The sequence below is a fragment of the Peromyscus californicus genome, unplaced genomic scaffold (genome assembly GCF_007827085.1).
Source record: "Peromyscus californicus insignis strain IS unplaced genomic scaffold, ASM782708v3 Scaffold_16__1_contigs__length_79575227, whole genome shotgun sequence".
In the NCBI taxonomy this organism is placed as follows: domain Eukaryota; kingdom Metazoa; phylum Chordata; class Mammalia; order Rodentia; family Cricetidae; genus Peromyscus; species Peromyscus californicus.
In genome coordinates, this window is record NW_026294458.1 from 68,600,168 (window position 1) to 68,618,049 (window position 17,882).

The 17,882-nt window shown below is 43.6% G+C and overlaps 1 protein-coding gene across 3 annotated transcripts; it reads right to left on the reverse strand.

Moving 5' to 3' along the window:
* Positions 1-1,550: 1,550 nt before the first annotated feature.
* Positions 1,551-17,861, reverse strand: Rwdd2b (RWD domain containing 2B). 3 transcript variants are annotated; one of them, XM_052741080.1, is made up of 5 exons: positions 17,618-17,861; positions 4,676-4,902; positions 4,520-4,587; positions 4,035-4,397; positions 1,551-2,995 (listed from the first exon to the last, which is right to left on the reverse strand). In XM_052741080.1, exons 1-5 carry the CDS (start codon positions 17,736-17,738, stop codon positions 2,761-2,763), a joined length of 1,014 nt encoding a protein of 337 aa, XP_052597040.1. In that variant the 5' UTR covers positions 17,739-17,861; the 3' UTR covers positions 1,551-2,760. The 3 variants fall into 3 exon arrangements, with proteins under 3 accessions (XP_052597040.1, XP_052597041.1, XP_052597043.1); XM_052741081.1 differs by lacking the exon at positions 17,618-17,861 and adding an exon at positions 9,110-10,191; XM_052741083.1 differs by lacking the exon at positions 17,618-17,861 and adding an exon at positions 8,749-9,044.
* Positions 17,862-17,882: the final 21 nt, after the last annotated feature.

Below are 17,882 nucleotides of genomic sequence, written 5' to 3' on the forward strand. Positions count from 1 at the left end.
TGCTTATCATGTCTTCACAATTAGAAGTGTCTAAATGTGACAGGTCTGTCTTAGGGAGGTGACTAGATAAAGCTTTACTGCACTGCTTCCTGTTACATCCAAGCTATTCTTCCTGGTCTATTGCACCATCACTGTGTTTTTATTACAATGAACAAGACTGGGAAAGTTTTAGTAGTTCTGTGAAAAGTAATATGCTGTCTATGATCTACCCACCATTCACACACACACACACACACACACACACACACACACACACACACACACACACACACACAATCTGAGTCCTTTCAGTGGCCTCTAGAGATGTCTGATTGTATCCAGCTTTGTTAGTTGCTGGAGTCAGAACTCTCAAAACAGAGAGTTGGTGTGGTGGTTCGAATAGGTATGGCCCCCATACACTCATGTGTTTGAAAGCTGGGCCCCTAGGGAGTGGCACTATTAAGAAGTGTGGCCTTGTTGGAGGACGTGTGTCATTGTGGAAGCAGGTTTTGAGGTCTCATATATGCTCAAGCTACTGTCAGTATGGCCCAGTGTGTCAGTCTCTTCTTCTGCCTGCCCCTCAAGATGTAGAAGAACCCTCAGCTCCTTCTCCAGCACCATGTCTGCCTGCAGACTGTCATGTTCTGCCGTGATGAAAATGGACTAAACCTCTGAAATTGTAAGCCAGTCCCAGTTAAATGTTATCCTTTATGAGTTGCCATGGTCATGGTGTCTCTTCACAACAACAGAAACCCTAACTAAGACAGCTGGTCTTGCTGTATGGTAACAGCCTGATAGAACACTAAGTTCCAAGCCAGTCACTGAGGCCATGTCTTAAAAAAAAAAAACCAAAGAAATGACAACAAAAAAAGCGTTTGAGCTCTGCTCACGCCACAGTCTTCAGTGAAGCGAGCACAAGTAGGGGCCAAGTCTAAGACCACAGAATTAGAAATGAACCATATAATCAGATTGGTGAATACCCTGTCATCATAGAGCCTTCATCCAGTAACTGATGGAAACAGGTGCAGAGATCCACGGCCAAGCACCAGGCTGGCTGAGCTCCAGGAGTCCAGTCAAGGAGAGGGAAGAGGGATTCTATGAGCAAGGGGCATCAAGATCATGATGGGGAAATCTACAGAGACAATTGAACCAAACTAGTGGGAACTCATAACTTTAGACCAACAGCTGTGGAAGCTCCATGGGACTGGACTAGGTCCTCTGCATAATCGAGACAGTTGTGCAGCTTGGTCTGCTTAAGGGACCCCTGACAGTAGGATCAGGATCCATCCCTGGTGCATGAGAGGGCTTTTTGGAGCCCACTACCTATGGTGGGACACCTTGCACAGCCTTGATGCAGGGGGAGGGGCTTGGACCTGCCTCAAGTGATGTACCAGGCTTTGCTGACTCCCCATGGGGGGGGGGACTTACCTTTTTGGAGGAAGGAATGGGGAGTGGGTTCAGGGGGAAGGCTGGGGGAGGGATCAGGAGGAGGGAAGAGAGGGGGGTCTGTGCTTGGTATGTAAAATGAATAAAAAATTGCTTAATAAAGAAAAAAAGAAATGAACCATAAACACTGCTGAGGAAAACTTTATTGCTTGTATATTATAGTTTCAAAGCCAAAGCTTTGAAAAAAAATCTGACAGATTAACTTTTGGCTGCTGCTAACAAACACAGAGACTTTAAAAAGTCATCACTTCAAAGGTCTGAAGATCACCGAGGATTAGTGTTGGGTCCGCACATGACAAGTAGGACTGGCTTCTCTGTAGTTGTCTTGGACCATTCTTCCCTTCTCCTGCCATCGCTTCAGAATTCATGGCACAAAGAGAAGCAAATTCCTCCCCAGAAATCCTACAGCTGTAACCTACAGCCTGATATAGCTGCAAGAGAGGCCAAGAGTGGACAGCTTTCCCAGGTTCCTCAGTAAAGGCAGAAGGGTGTTGGAAATGCCTAGCAAGTTGAACCACCAAAATTACCTTCACAAATAATTTGTCTTTCAAGTTTCTATGAATAACTTTGGTTTTTGGATTTTTTTTTGAAACTTTTTAATTTTTTTTTCAGAGCTGAGGACCGAACCCAGGGCCTTACGCTTGCTAGGCAAGCACTCTACCACTGAGCTAAATCCCCAACCCCTTGGTTTTGGTTTTTAAGACAGAGCCTTATGTAGCCCAAGGTGGTCTTGAACTCCTGGTCCTCTTTCCTCTACTTCCCAAGTGCTGGGACTACAAGCATGTGCCATCATGGCCAGCTCATGTCAAAAGTTTCCAACAGGTTGGAGAGATGGCTCAGTGGTTAAAAGTATGCCTTGCTCTTGTTGAGGACTCAAGTTTGGTTCCCAGTACCCACACTGGGCAACTCACAACTTCCTGTAACTCCAGCTCCAGGAGATCTGATGCCCTGAGTATTTGTATGTGCCTACGTTTGTGCATGCACCCTTGCAGAGGACAGAGGCCATCAGATACCCTGAAGTTCTGAGTTATAGGTGACTATGAGCTGCCTGCCATGGGTGCTGGGCACTAAACTTAGGTCCTCAGTGACAGCAATATATGCTCTTAACCTCTGCCCCATTGCTCCAGCCTTCTCTGTTGGTAATTTAAAGTTGATAATTTGAAACTCAGTTCTTTTTTCAGTCATGGCATGTTTTAACAGATGCATTTCAACTACGTTAATTGTCTTCTCATGCCCCCAATTCTGTAACTTTCTAGAATGGAACTAAAATGAAAATCCAGGCAAGAATGGGAGGAAACACTCAAAGGAAGAACATCCAGCCACCCCTCTGCTCAGTCACTGTCCTTCCACCCCAAAGAACATCTGGAAAACATCCCCACATCCCCTGGCATTTAAGAACTGATACAGCTGACCAAAGTCCATGTGGTTTCCTCTGGCTCCATGGACACTGAAGACCTTTTCTTCAAAAATGGAAAATATCCGTTGTTTTTCCATTTCATCCTCTGTACTATCAAAAGGAATGTCTTCTCGATGGCGAATTAAAATTCTCTTCCAGTTTAATTTTCTGAGTCTGAAAAATAGGTTGTCAAAGTACAAAATTTCAAAATATATTTTCTACAGCACTGAGACCAGAATTTATAAGACACACTTCTCGGAGTTGGGAGTGGTGGTACATGTATTCAACCCCACCCAGCATTTGGGAGGCAGAACGCAGAGCTCTGTGAACTGAAGACGAGCCTGGTCTACATACTGTGTTCCACACTAGCCAAGGCCATTTAGTGAGACCCTGTCTGAAAAATAAACCAAACAAACTACAACGAAATGATAAAGAAGGGCTAAGCAGTTTCTGTTCCTGCAAATGAAGAGGTAATCTCACAGGGGCAAAATGGTTCTGGTTCTGATCCCATCCAAACACTCACTTGCTGTCATCATTATGTTCGTCTATTAGAAATGGATTGTGATTTTTAACATTTAATTATTTATTTTGTGAGAGGATCATGTGGCTCTCAGGCTGGCCTCTATCTTGATATACAGCCACAGGTGGTACTGAACTTTGGGTCCTCTCATTTCTACCTTCAAAGGGTCAAGATGTGTGACCATGCCTCCGCGCCTGGTGTACATGTTGCTAAGAATAGAACCCAAGGCCTTGGGCACGCCAGGCAAGCGCTCTACCAACTGAGCTACAAACTCAGCCACTGTTACACATATTTTAGAATTGTAGGAATTTCTGACTTTTAAATTTCTTAAGAAACTTCTCAGAAACTAAGTCGAGAAACAAGACTAGTGTCTATCCTAATCCTCAAGAAGAATCTTCACTGCATAGGTTGAAAGTTTATCATATTCATTAGATAAGAAAAGAACAGATTCATGGACACTGATAGGTCCTAGACAGCATCAGGGGAGGGGTTTAATTTATTCAACATGTATTTACAGAGTGTGTATTGTGGTAGGTAAGGGGAATAATGCCAACTATATGTGACTTCTGCCTTAGCATCCACTTGAGACTGAGTCCCCATGAAGATATCCTTCCCCTCGGGACATACTTATTTCTAAACTCTAGTATCATCTTTCAAATTATGACATGGTATCTAATATAGGTGAAAGCACACCTTGACCAGAACTCTTCACAAGCACTCTGGGGGCCTTCTACACAAACCACACCAGGTTTTCCAGGCATGCTGAACCCAGACAGGGACAGTTCCTTTGCCCACTCTAGGATGCTTTTTCTTTTGCATTTGTTGTAGATGTGATGGCTATAGATCCAGAGCCTCGTGAGAGTGAGATCCAGGGGCTGGGCTGGGCTTTCCTTGGCGGGGGAAGGCGAGGCATCTCTGTTGACATAGTCAGAGGCATGCTCTCTCACCCACTCTGTGGCATTCAGTATACAGACATCTCCAAGACAGTTCTTCTGTAGGTATGCTACCAGATCTGTGTTCAGCTGAGTCTGCTGGGATCTACTCAGTGATACTGATCTGACGGAAGATACATGGGGGAAAAAATAAGTCATTTTTCTTGGAAAACAAAACAGACGCAAGAATGACTTTGATACTCACATTAGTTTTGACATGCACTGTGGACATGGTCTGTAACATACCTGACAGTAATTTCAGGCAGGACTGTAGGGTACTTAAAGGGGAGAATACAGGACAGAGAAAACATCACCTGAGAAGAGAAGGGGGAAAAAATGCTATAAGCATTGTTTTTTAAGTCTTGGCATGCTCTAATTCTTTCCCAAACAGAACAGGATTACCATTGCTTCCTCAGACAAGTCCAGGTTCAAGTTGATTGTAAAGTACACTTGTGATGACCGCTCCTCCATCGTCCTTTTCTCAATACAGTGTTTCAGCTCTGCTAATGCCAGCTGGTCATTCACTATGAGCTCATTCTCACCCGGGAACATACTGGCCAGGAGGTCTAACTCGGAGAGCTGGGCCTCCGCCTGTTCCAGCTCAACCATTCTGAGACATTGGTAAGTTCCTAAGGAGTTATGGGTAAGAGAAAGGATTTATATATACAGGCTTAGGAGAATTCAATAGAGCCACTGGACATTTCCTAAAGGATACTCAATTCTTTCATAAGAGGGAAAAAAATTAGCCAAAGTCTTTTCCTCTTCCATATATTAAATTCTAATATATGAAATTCTACTTCCATATATTGTATGTTATTCCACTTGTGAAGGGGCCCCAAAACAGCTTGACCACACAGCTGCCATGACAGGCTTAGGGGCCTAGACACAGCTTCTGTGACAGGCTTACTGGCAGGCAACACCCAGATTCAGGAAAAGCCTTAAGCTGACACCATCCAGGGATCCACCCAGGGATGGGGAAGTACCTAACATTCCAAATATTCCAACCATTAGATAAGGTGACCAGATGTCCCTGAGTCTAGCAGGCACCTATTTTTGTTTTACAGATACCTCTAGACAATTGTCAGCCAATCAGGGTCCTGACCCCTGGAAATGCTCTCACCCCAACCTCTGCTATGATAAAAAATCCTACCCTGCCTGGGCTCAGGGCTTTCTGCTCTCACTGCTGCATCAGACAGAGAGAGAAACCAAGCTCAGAGCTTGAAAATAAAGGCTCTTTCCTTTTACATGCTGGATTCGGTCTCCATGATGTCTTTTGGGGGGACCCCGCGATCTGGGCATAACACTATTTTCATATACTGTGGTGATATATTGTTTATAATCTAGGAAATAGGGCTGGAGACAGAGCTCAGAGGTCAAGAGCACTGGCTGCACTTCCAGAGGTCCTGAGTTCAATTCCCAGCAACCACATGGTGGCTCACAACAATCTGTAATAAGATCTGCCCTCTTCTGATCTGCTGGCATACATGCAGGCATACTAAATAAATAAATCTTTAAAAAAAAAATCTAGGAAATAAAGCTGGCCTGAAGGTCAGAGGACAGAGCTAGCCACAGAGTTAGCCACAGAGGTCAGGCAATGGTGTCACACACCTTTAATCCAAGCACTAGGAAGGTTGAAACAGGAAGTGATATGACCATTTATGATCCATTATAAGGATTCGTGCAACAATATACTATATGCTAAAGACCAAAACTATGAGGCAGTGCTCGAGATAGCTTAGTAGTTAGGAGTGCTCCTGCTATTCCAGAGTTCAGTCCCCAGTGCCCATGTTGCAAGACTCACAATGGCTTTGTAACTCCAGCCCCTGGGAATCCTATGCCCTCCATGAGTACCTGCAGACATATGGCATTCAGTGACAGGGGGACACACATACACGATTTTTTTTTTAATTAAGTAAGAGACAAGCCATTGAAATTCATAAAAATATATGCAATAAATCATTCTATATCTAGACAGTAGACCTCACATTTCTAATTACAACACTGGCCAGTCTCATTGAAGAAAACAAACGATGTAGTCAAAAAGCCAGAGGATACAGCCAGAATGATACAGCCAGAGGAGTGGCTGTGACCAGTTACTCTGGAACTCATGATGAACTGAGTTATTTGTCTTTCTTTCAAGTAAATATTAATGTTTACTCGTCCTTTACAACTTTTCTTTATTTTATACATATAGGCATTTTGTCTGTATGTATGTCTGAGTACCATGGACATGACTGGCGCCTGTAAAGGCGAGAAGAGGGTATGGGATCCCCTGGAACTGAAGTTGGAGCCACCATGTGGATGCTGGGAATCAAACCTGGATTCTCTGGAAGACTGACCAATGTTCTTAACATCTGAGCCATCTCTCTATCCCCATTTATTGGTCTCTAAATAGAAGAGTCAGGTGTGTTAGCTCACGCCTGCAATCCCAGCATTCAGAAAGCTAGAAAACTGCACGTTCAAAGCCAGCCTGGGCCACAGAGTGAGACCCTTTGTCAAAAAATTAAACAATAAAGGGTGAAAGAATGTTGGGGGGGAGGGGGCGGGCACAGGGTAGTGGTGGTGGTGGTGGATCCTCCCATAGCTCAGGCAACCCCTTTTAATGTTTCAAAAGCACAAGTTTAGAGACCTGAGACTGTAGCACAAAGTTAAATTATGAAGATACCACCCTCTATCAGTGCTTTCCTCCCTTATCTATCTAACTCCTGCATTCATGGCAGAGTTTTGATACTTCATATCAGAAAACTAAAGATGCTGGCCAGGCATGGCGGTGTATGCCTCTAATCCCAGCACCCGGGAGGCAGAGACTCAGGAGTCAAGGGCAGGAGGATCTCTGTGAGTTCAAGGTCAATCTGGTCTACACAGAGTCTACCAAGTCAGCTAGGGTTATATAGTTTAAAAAAAAAGAAGAAGAGGAGGAGGAGGAGGAAAGAAAGAAAGAAGGAGGGAAGGAACGCAAGAAAAAAAGTAGTTTAATAAATATACATGTAAACAAATGTTACAAAGTCATTAAAATATATATTGTTACTAATGTTCATGAAATGGCTACCTTAAAATAGTAATGAGAACAACAAAGTATTATTATTTTAATTATTAGTTGTTATTGTTTTACAGAGTTTTGGGATCAAAACCAGGGCCTGGTGCAATGCTATTTTTGGTACATATGCTGGAGAAAAGTCAGAAAAGGAATGTACCGAATATCTAACTTGAGAGAAGACTTCCACTTCTAACTTACATACCTTCAGGCATGCAAACAATGTAGTTCCCATGTCTAAAATGGGAACAACATGGCTGCTGTGAAGAATAAGTAAGAATGTGTGGCCAATGCTTAAAAGGATGGGTGAATTGCCATGTGGAGTGGCACAAGCCTTTAATCCCAGCACTTAGGAGGCAGAGGTAGGATGATCTCAGTGGGTCTGAGGCCAGCCTGGTCTACAGAGTGAGATTCTGTGTCAAAAGTAAAATAGAATAAACACACTAAATAACTCCTGTCAGTAAAGTGTTATTTGAGTGCCTGCTGTGATGGTCACTCGTCATTAATTCGACAAATGCTTCTCAAACACTCCTGTGTGCCAGGCATTGTACTCGACACTAAGAATGTAATGATGAATAGAATTAACAGTAACAACAAATATCTCTGTTGTTCCAGAGCTTTAATCTAGTGGGAAGAGCTCTTGACATTAAAACAGAAAAGTTTTGTTGTGCTCAGTGAATAGCTGTGGTGAAGAATAAAGACAGCAATAATAATGAGCAATAGTGGGCTGAGGGATGTAAGATTATTGCAGGCTTATGAGGAAAAGCCGCCTGTGGCTCATGAAGGCCTCCCTACCCACTCCTGTGGAGAAGCGGGTGGGGAGACCTAGGAGAGACGAATGGGGGCTTGGATTAGGCTAATTGTGGTCAACATGAGTGACGGTCAGGTTCTAGAAATACTAGAGTAGAACCAACAGGACTTGATGATGAATTACGTAAGAGCTATGTAAGAATGACCTCAAAGTTTACGCTTCTGGAAGGATGGATTCATCATTTATTTAGATGGATATAATTATGGGGATGTGACACTTGGTTTTTTTACACATTTAGTAATAGTGTCTATTAATACATCTATTCAGTAGCGATATCCAGTAGACAGTCAGGTATTCGATTATGGGGAGACAAACACTTCAAGTCATCAAGCCTTAAAGCTTGTGTAACTGAAAGGCCCCCGGTCAGTCTGGGGTTTTGGAAGTAAACAGAAGTAACAAATTGGTGTAGCATGGAGAAATCCATGCACGGACAGCTGCAGGACCGAAGTCGTTAATCAGTTGTTTGACCAATTATTTTCGCCAAGATTTCCTTCCCCGCCCCCGTTGAGAGAGAGAGACAGAGACAGAGAGAGAAAACGAGATCGACCTTAAAAGAAATTTCTGGCTCAAAACTTAAGATTGCTGTGAAAAGGTAGCTGGAAATATGATTTTCCTCAATGGGGACACTACCTTTTCGAGAAAGCGTCTCCCTGGCTAGCCTAGAACTCGGTATGTAGGCCAGGGTAGCCTAGAAATCAGAGCCCCGACTCCTTTGCCTCCCGACTGCTGGGAGCGCCGCCACGCCCCTCGTGGATTATTTAAGGTGCTGGACCAAGGCTCGGGTCCCCGCGCGTTAACTCAGCGGTGGCGCACACAGGCTCAGGGACAACTGCCTGGGCAGCCGGACTGTGGGCGGGGCCAGGAACCACTGAGGTCGGGTCTGACCAATGGGACTGAAGTGCCGCTTCCTCGGCCTCCCGTTCGAGCCCCTCCGTGGGGAGATGCTCTTAGTTCCGCATACCCTACCGCGAGCATCCAATGCCACACTCACCCAGAGCCGAGACTACCGCACTGCCGACACCCCGGGGCTGGATGCACCCACAGCTCAGGTCTCACCCGCAGAAGAGAGACTAAAGAGAACGGTGCGACCTTTGAACCCTTCCCGAGGGAAGCGGGCGGGCGCTCTGCGGGCGGGCGCCTGCGCGTGAAGACGCGAGTCCCGGAAGCAGGAAGTTCATCGCTTCTAGCTTAGGATCCGGCTTGATGTCTGGAACTGCAAAGGGATACTTTAACCCTCCACGTGCTTCCTGGTCCGGGTTTTTATTCTTAACACTTCTCCATCCGGGACCCATTGTCCTCCCGGGCGCTGGGGCTGTGGGAGTGCGACAGGACCAGCAAGGAATGTCAGCCAGCAAGCTCCATTAACGCATCTTTATCAGCCGGAGCCAGGACTTTAGCTAATGCCCAAGAGTCAAGAGCAGAAACATTCAATAGCTTATATAGGGTAGGCAGTATTGTTAATCCTCTTTTCTATACGTCACCCGTCTCTGCTCTAACGAGGTATTCCCTGAAGCTAATCAAATTTTCCAGAAGCCAAGGTTGCAGGTTTCTAGTTAGAACGTTGTATCTTTGGCAAACAGAATTTGGTGTGTACTACGGGGATATCGGTGGCAGTCACTTCTCAAGAGATGTCTGATTTTCCAGAAAAGGGAAATTCCAGGCTAACAGAAGCGTTTAGTAGTTGAAGTTTAACTATGTTAGAAGCAAAACTCTGACATAGTCTGTTTTCTTATTTAACAACTCTTTTCCAAGTAAGTGTTAGGAAACAGTTCAGGGCCTCAAGGAAATAGAGACTACCACGTCAACCGATGATGTTCCTAGACAAGGCAAACTTGACTCTTGATAAAGAGAGCGCTCTTGGAAGAAGAAACACAGACAAGAAGTGCTTTTGGTTTTTATTCCAACTTAGGTGATGACTGTCCCATTGACTGGGGTCCTACTTCATTGTCTTAATTCAGCTAGTCTGAAAACAGTTGGCACATAGAAAATGTAAGAAGGGAAAGGGGTCACTGTTCTGAGGAGAAAGGGTCACACTTCTCAGGTAATCAAATTACTGGAATAGAGCAGTTGGCCTTTTGTGTAAACAAAGGTTTAACTGGGTGAGTGGAGGAGTGTAAGACATTGCATAAAAGTCCTACAAAGTGGGGGAGTTAAAAAGTTTTGAATTCCTTGTTCTAAACACAAGTTTTATAGTATTTGCTGGGAAACACATTTGATGTTTCTTCCAGTGGACTGGTTAATCATATGAAAATGTGAACCTTGCTTTTGTCCTTTCCTCATGAGCTTTACAGGCTGTGTTTAATGGAGCCAACGGAGGTCTACTGGAGCAATTTTCTTTTTCTTTTTCTTTTTTTTTTTTTTTGTCTTTTTTTTCAGAGCCGAGGACCAAACCCAGGCCCTGCTTTCTAGGCAAGCGCTCTACCACTGAGCTAAATCCCCAAACCCCGGAGCAATTTTTAATCTGTGCACACGTATCTAGTGGCGAATTGGGCAGTGGTGTCGATAATTATAAATTCCCATTTGTGGTGATTTTTGTCTCTGAACCATCGAGCAGTAAGGCATTAGAGACATCTGCATGTGGATTGATGTTGACCGCCCTGGCTTGTAACCAAGCTGGGAAGTGGATGAAAAAAAAGAAGTAAAAAAGGAGGAACATGACTGGTATGGTGGAGAAGGTTCATTATAGAAAAAAGGGAGCCGGGCGGTGGTGGCGCACGCCTTTAATCCCAGCACTTCGGGAGGCAGAGGCAGGCGGATCTTTGTGAGCTCGAGGCCAGCCTGGTCTATAGAGTGAGTTCCAGGACAGCCAGAACTGTTTCACAGAGAAGCCCTGTCTCAAGCGAAGAGAGAGAGAGAGAGAGAGAGAGAGAGAGAGAGAGAGAGAGAGAGAGAGAGAGAGAAAGAAAGAAAGAAAAAAGGGAGAGCATAGCCAGAGGCAGAAATATCCGGGAGAGTCCAGAGTGAACATGACTCTGAGCAGGGCCATGAGAGGAGAGGGAGGGAAGAGGGGACAGGAGAGGCCAACCAAGAAGAGCAGCCTGGGTCAAGAGACTGGCATAGCCAAAATGGCTGAGTTATGTAGGGGCCAGAGATGGGGGTGTGTGCGTGGAGAATTAAACCGAGCCCAGTACTTGGGCTGGAGAGTTAAGGGTAGTGAACAGGGTATGCTAGCCAGAAGGGCCCTGTAACTGGTAGAGACTGAGAGATGCTGGAAGAACCTGGTGGCCAGCATCCGCTTTGAATATGTTAATGGGCACCTCAGCCATTTGTCCTGGGTTTGAGATCTAACAGGAAGAACTGTGCATTTGTCCCTACTAATAAAAGGACAGTGAAGGGGGCTCCAATGTGAACATAGTTTTTAAAAGATTTTCTTCCACCGTACGGTGGTGGTACACATCTTTAATCCCAGCACTCCGGAGGCAGAGCCAAGTGGATTTCTGTGAGTTCCAGGCCAGCCTGGTCTACAGAGCAAGATCCAGGGCAGGCACCAACCTACAGGGAGAAATCCTATCTCAATAAACCAAAAAAAAAAAGAAAAGAAAGAAAGAAAAAAAATCTTCATTATTCAACTATATGCAACACACTTTATCTTTTTTTCATTTTAGAAATGACTTGTAAACATTTGTCATTCATTGATGTTAGATGTCACTGCTACCTTTCAGAACAACAACAAAAAAGCCACAAAGATAATGCTTCAAAGCAGCTCTCTAGCTCCATCTTGGATGTTTTGTGTTTTTGCCAATTCAGTTAGACAACGACTTTTTCCTCCAGCTTTTTCAGGTGGAAGTTTTGGAGTAGAGCAGTTGTGAAGAGAGGAATTGCAGTAGTATACTTCCCACCCCACCCCACACTTAGCAATGTCTGATTGTATTTTGGGTTGTCCCACGTTTAAAGATGCAACTGCTATCTAGTAAGAAATGCTGTTCTGCTTCCTGCAAAGCACAGCAAATTTCTCTATGGCAAAAAAGTTGCTAGTTTGAAATGATATGATGAACCAGCCTGCCTCTATCTTAGGACTAAGATATCTTACAGTAAAGACAAACGAGGCCCATTCCTGTTTATGATTAAACTTCTATTTCTCAAGGATTGTGCTATGCCCCACTTGTAACCTTAACTACAAAGGGTTCTGTACTGCCTGTTCCAGGGAAGAGCAACCACGTCTTTGTTTCAAACCATCTTGCAAACCTACCTTTGTTTGAAAAGGTTATTTTGACTACCTGTTGTAGTCAGACTTTTTCACTGGGACTGTCAGCTCCCCAATAATGACACAGAGACATATTAATTATGAAAGCTCGGCTGAAAGCTTAGGCATGTTTCTTACTAGCTCTTATAACTTGATTAACACATACCTTTTAATGGAAGTTCTTTTATGTGGCACAGGTACCTTTACTCTGTACTGCCCATGCTGCTTCTTCTGTATCTCCTGGGCATCTGCACCCTTCTTCTTCCCAGCGTCCTCCGTGCCTGGAAATCCTGCCTAGCTATTGGTGTTCAGCTTTTTATTACACCAATTTGAGTGACCCATCTTCACAGTGTATGAAAAGATTATTCCACAAATAACCTCTGACTACCTTGTTATTAATAGGTGTTCACCCACCCCATAATAAGTTTCTCTGCTGATGCAGTAAGCCAGATCAAGCTGAATTGAAAAAGCATAACAACAGGTATATTGAGCAAAGCAACTCCTGGGTGAGTTCTCCAGTCCCAGAGAAGTCACGCACACACAGACTAAAGCAGGGAGACTTTATAGGTTGTAGGTGAGGGGTGATGATGTGTCTGCCACAAGCGGGGTTCATGCCCAATTACAGTCAAAGCTGAGTGCTTAGGTGGGAACTTGAATGGTGGGCAACTTCAGGAGAGGAAGCTGCAACAGCCACCAGGAATGAGGAACTGGGCCTTCTGGTGCCTTCCCTTTGCCCAGAGACTCTCTGAGCAGGTGGGGTTTGGAGAGAGAAAGAGAGAAATGGGGCTTTCCAGACCATGCAGGGGCAAGCTGGCGGGTCTAACCAAATGGTTATGAGTGCCTATTGTTATGACCACCTTGCAAACAAGTCTTTGTTTCAGGAAGTTTTTATGACTAACTTGTTATGCTTACATTCTGCTTCTATAACCCCACCAATTTGCCTGCCAGATCCCCCATTTGGAAACTCCCTACCCCTGAACTATAAAAACTTTGTCTTCCTCACATCCAATGCTGACTCAAACCCCACCTTAGGGGGAGGCAGCCTGTATACATAAATAAAAAATTCTTGCTTTAATTAAGTTAGCTATGATGATTTGGGTCAGTGGTCTTTTTCCTCAAATCTTTGGGACAGATAGTATAAAAAAATTGATCTACATGTGAGCTCCAAAGGAAACTCCAATTCCCCAAACTCCAAGAGGCAGAAATGAGCTCATTCAGAAATGAGCTTAATTTTGACTATTTCTGGTGGTTAGATAAAAGTCAGCATTCCTCAGGAACTTGTGAAGCTGGTTCCCCTCTACAAAAGGGGTCATTTCCCTCACCTCTGGCAGAAGGAACATATGGCTGCCTGTGCTGCCTATTAGCATATCAAAGTTCATGCTGGCCTTCAGGCTCCCTTAGTTACACATTTTAAAGTCCACAAAGTCCATGATTCTCCCTGAACTCAAAGATAGCCCTGGCCATTTTCAGTCTACTTTCCCTCTCTGCTCTGGACTCTTCCAGATGCCTCTGATTGTTCCCTCTCTTAAATCTACAGTTAAAAGAATCTTTTCCTTAATTATATCACGGAGTGGTCATGCTGTCAGTTTATACACCAGGAACCATTGCGAATATTTTATCATACCAGCTTTGTCACAGATTATGAAGAGTAAATTGCAGGGCTGGAAAGATGACTCAGCAGTTAAGAGCACTGGCTGCTCTTCCAGAGGACCTGGGTTCAATTCTCAGCACTAACATGGCAGCTCATAACTGTAACTCCAGTTCCAGGGGATCTGACACTGTCACATAGATATATATGCAGGCAAGACACCAATGCACATGATAATAAAATAAATTAATTAAATAAGAAAAGTAGATTACACAATGAGAACAGTTCTCTCAAAATACAGGAGCATAGAGTTCAGGTTTTTTTTTTTTTTTTTTTACTTTTTAGCTAAAATTGAAGTGTCTATCTTAAATGTATATTTGCTTTGTTTTGACAAGTGCACACATCTGTGTTACTCATAATCTATTATGGTCACCCCAGGAAATTCCTACATTTTCCTTCTTAGTTCCCACACTTCTCCAAGAGGTACTACTGTTATATGATATTTGTGTTCCTACAAATAAAGCTTGTCTGGAGATCAGAAGGCAGAGTTAGCCACTAGTTAATCATAGAGGCCAGGCAGTGGTGGCACAAGCCTTTAATCCCAGCACTCAGGAGGTGGGGACAGGAATATAAGGTGAATGGAGACAGGATCTCCGGGTCTACTCAGTCTGGGGATTTGTAGAGACAGTATCTCCCTTATTTCAGTCTGAGATTTCATTAGAGGTAAGAAGTCTCTCTGTGGCTGCCCCTCTGCTTCTCTGATCTTTCAGCATTCACCTTGATATCTGACTCCAGGTTTTTATTGTAGATGTAATTCTGAACGGTTTTATTAAATAAGAAACACAGAGCCAAATGCAGCAGCCAAGAGCTAAGACCAAGACTGCCTTTTTACCCCTCACTGTCGCTGTCATCCTTCCCCTCAGAAAGAGACCTACTTCCTGTGTGTCTGTCTTTATATAGACTTTCTGTTCTGTCTTCTCATTGGTTGTAAACCCAACCACATGACCTCCTCGTCACTGCCTGTCTAATAGACCTCCAGGTCTCCAGTGTTGGTATTGAGATTAAAGGCATGTGTCTCCATGCTGGTGGTGTCCTTGAACACACAGAGATCTGCCTGCCGGCTTGCTATTAGCTCTGACCCCCAGGCAACTTCATTAACATACAAATAAAATCACATTTCAGCACAAATAAAATATCACCATATTTTATTGTTAAGATTAGTTAGGACTGAGCTTCATACTACTGCTCACCCCCTCACACACGTATTTTGTGAGATCTAGAACTTAATATGGTTCAAACCAAACACTAAGTGAATTTTTTCTTTCAGTATATTGTTTTACATTTATTTATATTTCTATTTACACTTCTGTTTCTTCAGTATTATGTTTTACATTTATTTATTTATTATTTTTTGAGTGTATATTTGGATGGGTACCTGTTGGTTAAGCAGCAGCGCTCGTGGCTGGCCGCCACCAGCGGCAGCCATGATGGAGGAGGAGAGTGCTGGAGGAGAGTCACAAGCCATAGTTACCTTTCTAGAGCTTTATTGGGAGAGAGAGGGAGAGAGGGAGAGGGAGAGGGAGAGGGAGAGAGAGAGAGAGAGAGAGAGAGAGAGAGAGAGAGAGAGAGAGAGAGAGAGAAGACCACACAGAGGGAGGAATACGGAAGGAGAGAGTATGAAAAGAGAGAACGCACAGACGGCATCCCCGTCGCAGGCTGGTGACATAATTAAGGACATAATCCTTCCAGTACCATGGCTTGAGTATGGAATTTTGAAGACAAATTGAGGGAATTGATTCTTTCCTGAATTTTTTTTTTTGTTTTGTTTTGTTTTTTCGAGACAGGGTTTCTCTGTGTAGTTTTGGTGCCTGTCCTGGATCTCGCTCTGTAGACCAGGCTGTCTCAAACTCACAGAGATTCGCCTGCCTCTGCCTCCAGAGTGCTGGCATTAAAGGAGTACGCCACCACTGCCCAGCTCTTTCCTGAATTTTAAACTCAGGTCATCAGGCTTAGCAGCAAATTCTATAACCCTTTGAGTCATCTTGGGGGCCCCAGCATAATACTGTAAAGATGTATCAGTGTTATTGGTTTGCTTAGTAATGTTCCTGTGATATGACTATATTTTTTCTTTCTATCTATTTTTTTTGTTTGTTTTTAAATGGTTTTATAGATCCAATACAGGACAGTGTGCATGCTGACCAGATGCTTTCCCACACAGCCACAGCTATGTTCATTTTCTATTCTTGTTTCAAGGGAAACAGGGTGGTTTCCAGTATTTTGGCTATATGAACATTCGTATACAGCATTTTGTTCTAATGAATACATGTCCTCAATACTTAAGAAGCACTTAGTATGTTACAAATACTTCTAGATACTAGAATTATAAACAAATATGTATATCCTTCCCCACATCCCATATATATATGTGTGCATGTATATATACACTCTTAATCTGTATATATCCTCCACTTATACATGGAAACATGCAAAGAATGTGTCAAAATGAAGGTTAATTGGCAGAGAAGTAAAATAAGACATGATATTTGACCAAAACAGGAAAATAAACCTTACAGGTTAAGGATTCTGTTTGCAGTTAAGACAGTTAAGAATAAGTTCCTGTTTGTCCTGAGCAGGTTAAGTTTTCTTCTTGTAGTCAAAGAATAAATTCCTGTTTCTTAGATCTTGTGAGCACATTCACATGATGTATATCCTTATCCTTGTTATTCCGCTTCATTGTATTTTTCTAACAATGTGTAACTGCCAACTCTCTGGCCCCAGAGAACATCTTATCTCTCCTACAAAAAGGACCTCAAGAAGCTATCTTCACTCTTCTCTCCTATTCTCCAGATTCCCTAGCCCTGTCCATGTCCAGCCTACTCCTTTTTCTCTCTGCCCCAGACTCTTCCAGATGCCTTTGAATATTTTCTCTTTTATTCACAGTAAAAACCCTCCCCCTAATGGATCAGCAGTTTCAGTGGTTTCTTTACCTCACCCCCTTGCAAACACAATCAACTGTTCTTTTATTGTATTGCTTACTTCTCCTGTTTTACTACTGATGTCCACATGTAATTTTCTCAGTGACTATGGTCTCTGTTGAGGTGTGTTTAATTCGTGTTACAGAGGCTTGGCATAAAGTGCGAACTTACTATTTTTCATCAACGTGAACAGTAAATATTCAGAATAGTTTACACTGCAACACGTTCCTTTAATTCCTTTTAGTTTTGGTTTATGATACAGCAAGGTGAAGGCTGAGTTCAGAAGGATCATTAAGTTTGAGGACTGTCCTGGCTTCTTAGAAATGTCTTGTATCAAAAAACAAAACAAAAAAACCCAATAATCATGATGATGAAATTCAGTCTTAAGCCTCAAGAGATGGCTTAGTAGGGAAAAGGTGTGTGCCACCAGGCCTAAAGTCACCCTGGGAGTTACACAGTAGGGTCGTAGCTAGCACCAACTCTAGAAAGTTGTCCTTTGACTAGCAGACAGGCACTCATACTCAAAATAAATACAACTTAAGTATTTACTTATTGTTACTTTATTTTTTGGTTTTTCAAGGCAGGGTTTCTCTGTGTAGTCCTGCCTGTCCTGGAACCCTCTTTCTCTGTGGACCAGGCTGACCTCGAACTCAGAGATCCGTTTGCCTTTGCCTCCCGAGTGCTGGCATAAAAGGCGTGCGCCATTACGCCCGGCACATACAATTTTAAAAGAGAATTACTGTTGCTGCTTACCTATTTTTATCTGGACAAGGTGCGGAAAGGCGGTTTCAAGGCAATTTACGAGCTCAACTTTAGAAGTGCATGGGACAGAATGAAGGGAAATGAGAGGCGTTTGCACGTTGCTCTTGGCCATCCCGCAGCAGTAACGTATTTAAGGGAGGTAACCATGCAGGACATTCCGAGCCGCAGACCACCGCGCCGGGCACCCACTCTCCCCGCGGCTTTAAACAACTCCATAGCAACCGCAGCCTACCACCTTGACAGGTAAGCCGTACGC

What these genes read in the sequence shown, in the direction of transcription:
- Rwdd2b (XM_052741080.1), bottom strand. Translation starts at nt 17,738, where the DNA reads ATGGCCAAGAGCAACGTGCAAACGCCTCTCATTTCCCTTCATTCTGTC. An exon ending in CCTTGTCCAGATAAAAATAG is followed by an intron (nt 4,903 to 17,617) that starts GTAAGCAGCAAC and finishes ATAACTCCTTAG; the next exon opens with GAACTTACCAATGTCTCAGA. An exon ending in CTGCCTGAAATTACTGTCAG is followed by an intron (nt 4,398 to 4,519) that starts GTATGTTACAGA and finishes ATCTTCCGTCAG; the next exon opens with ATCAGTATCACTGAGTAGAT.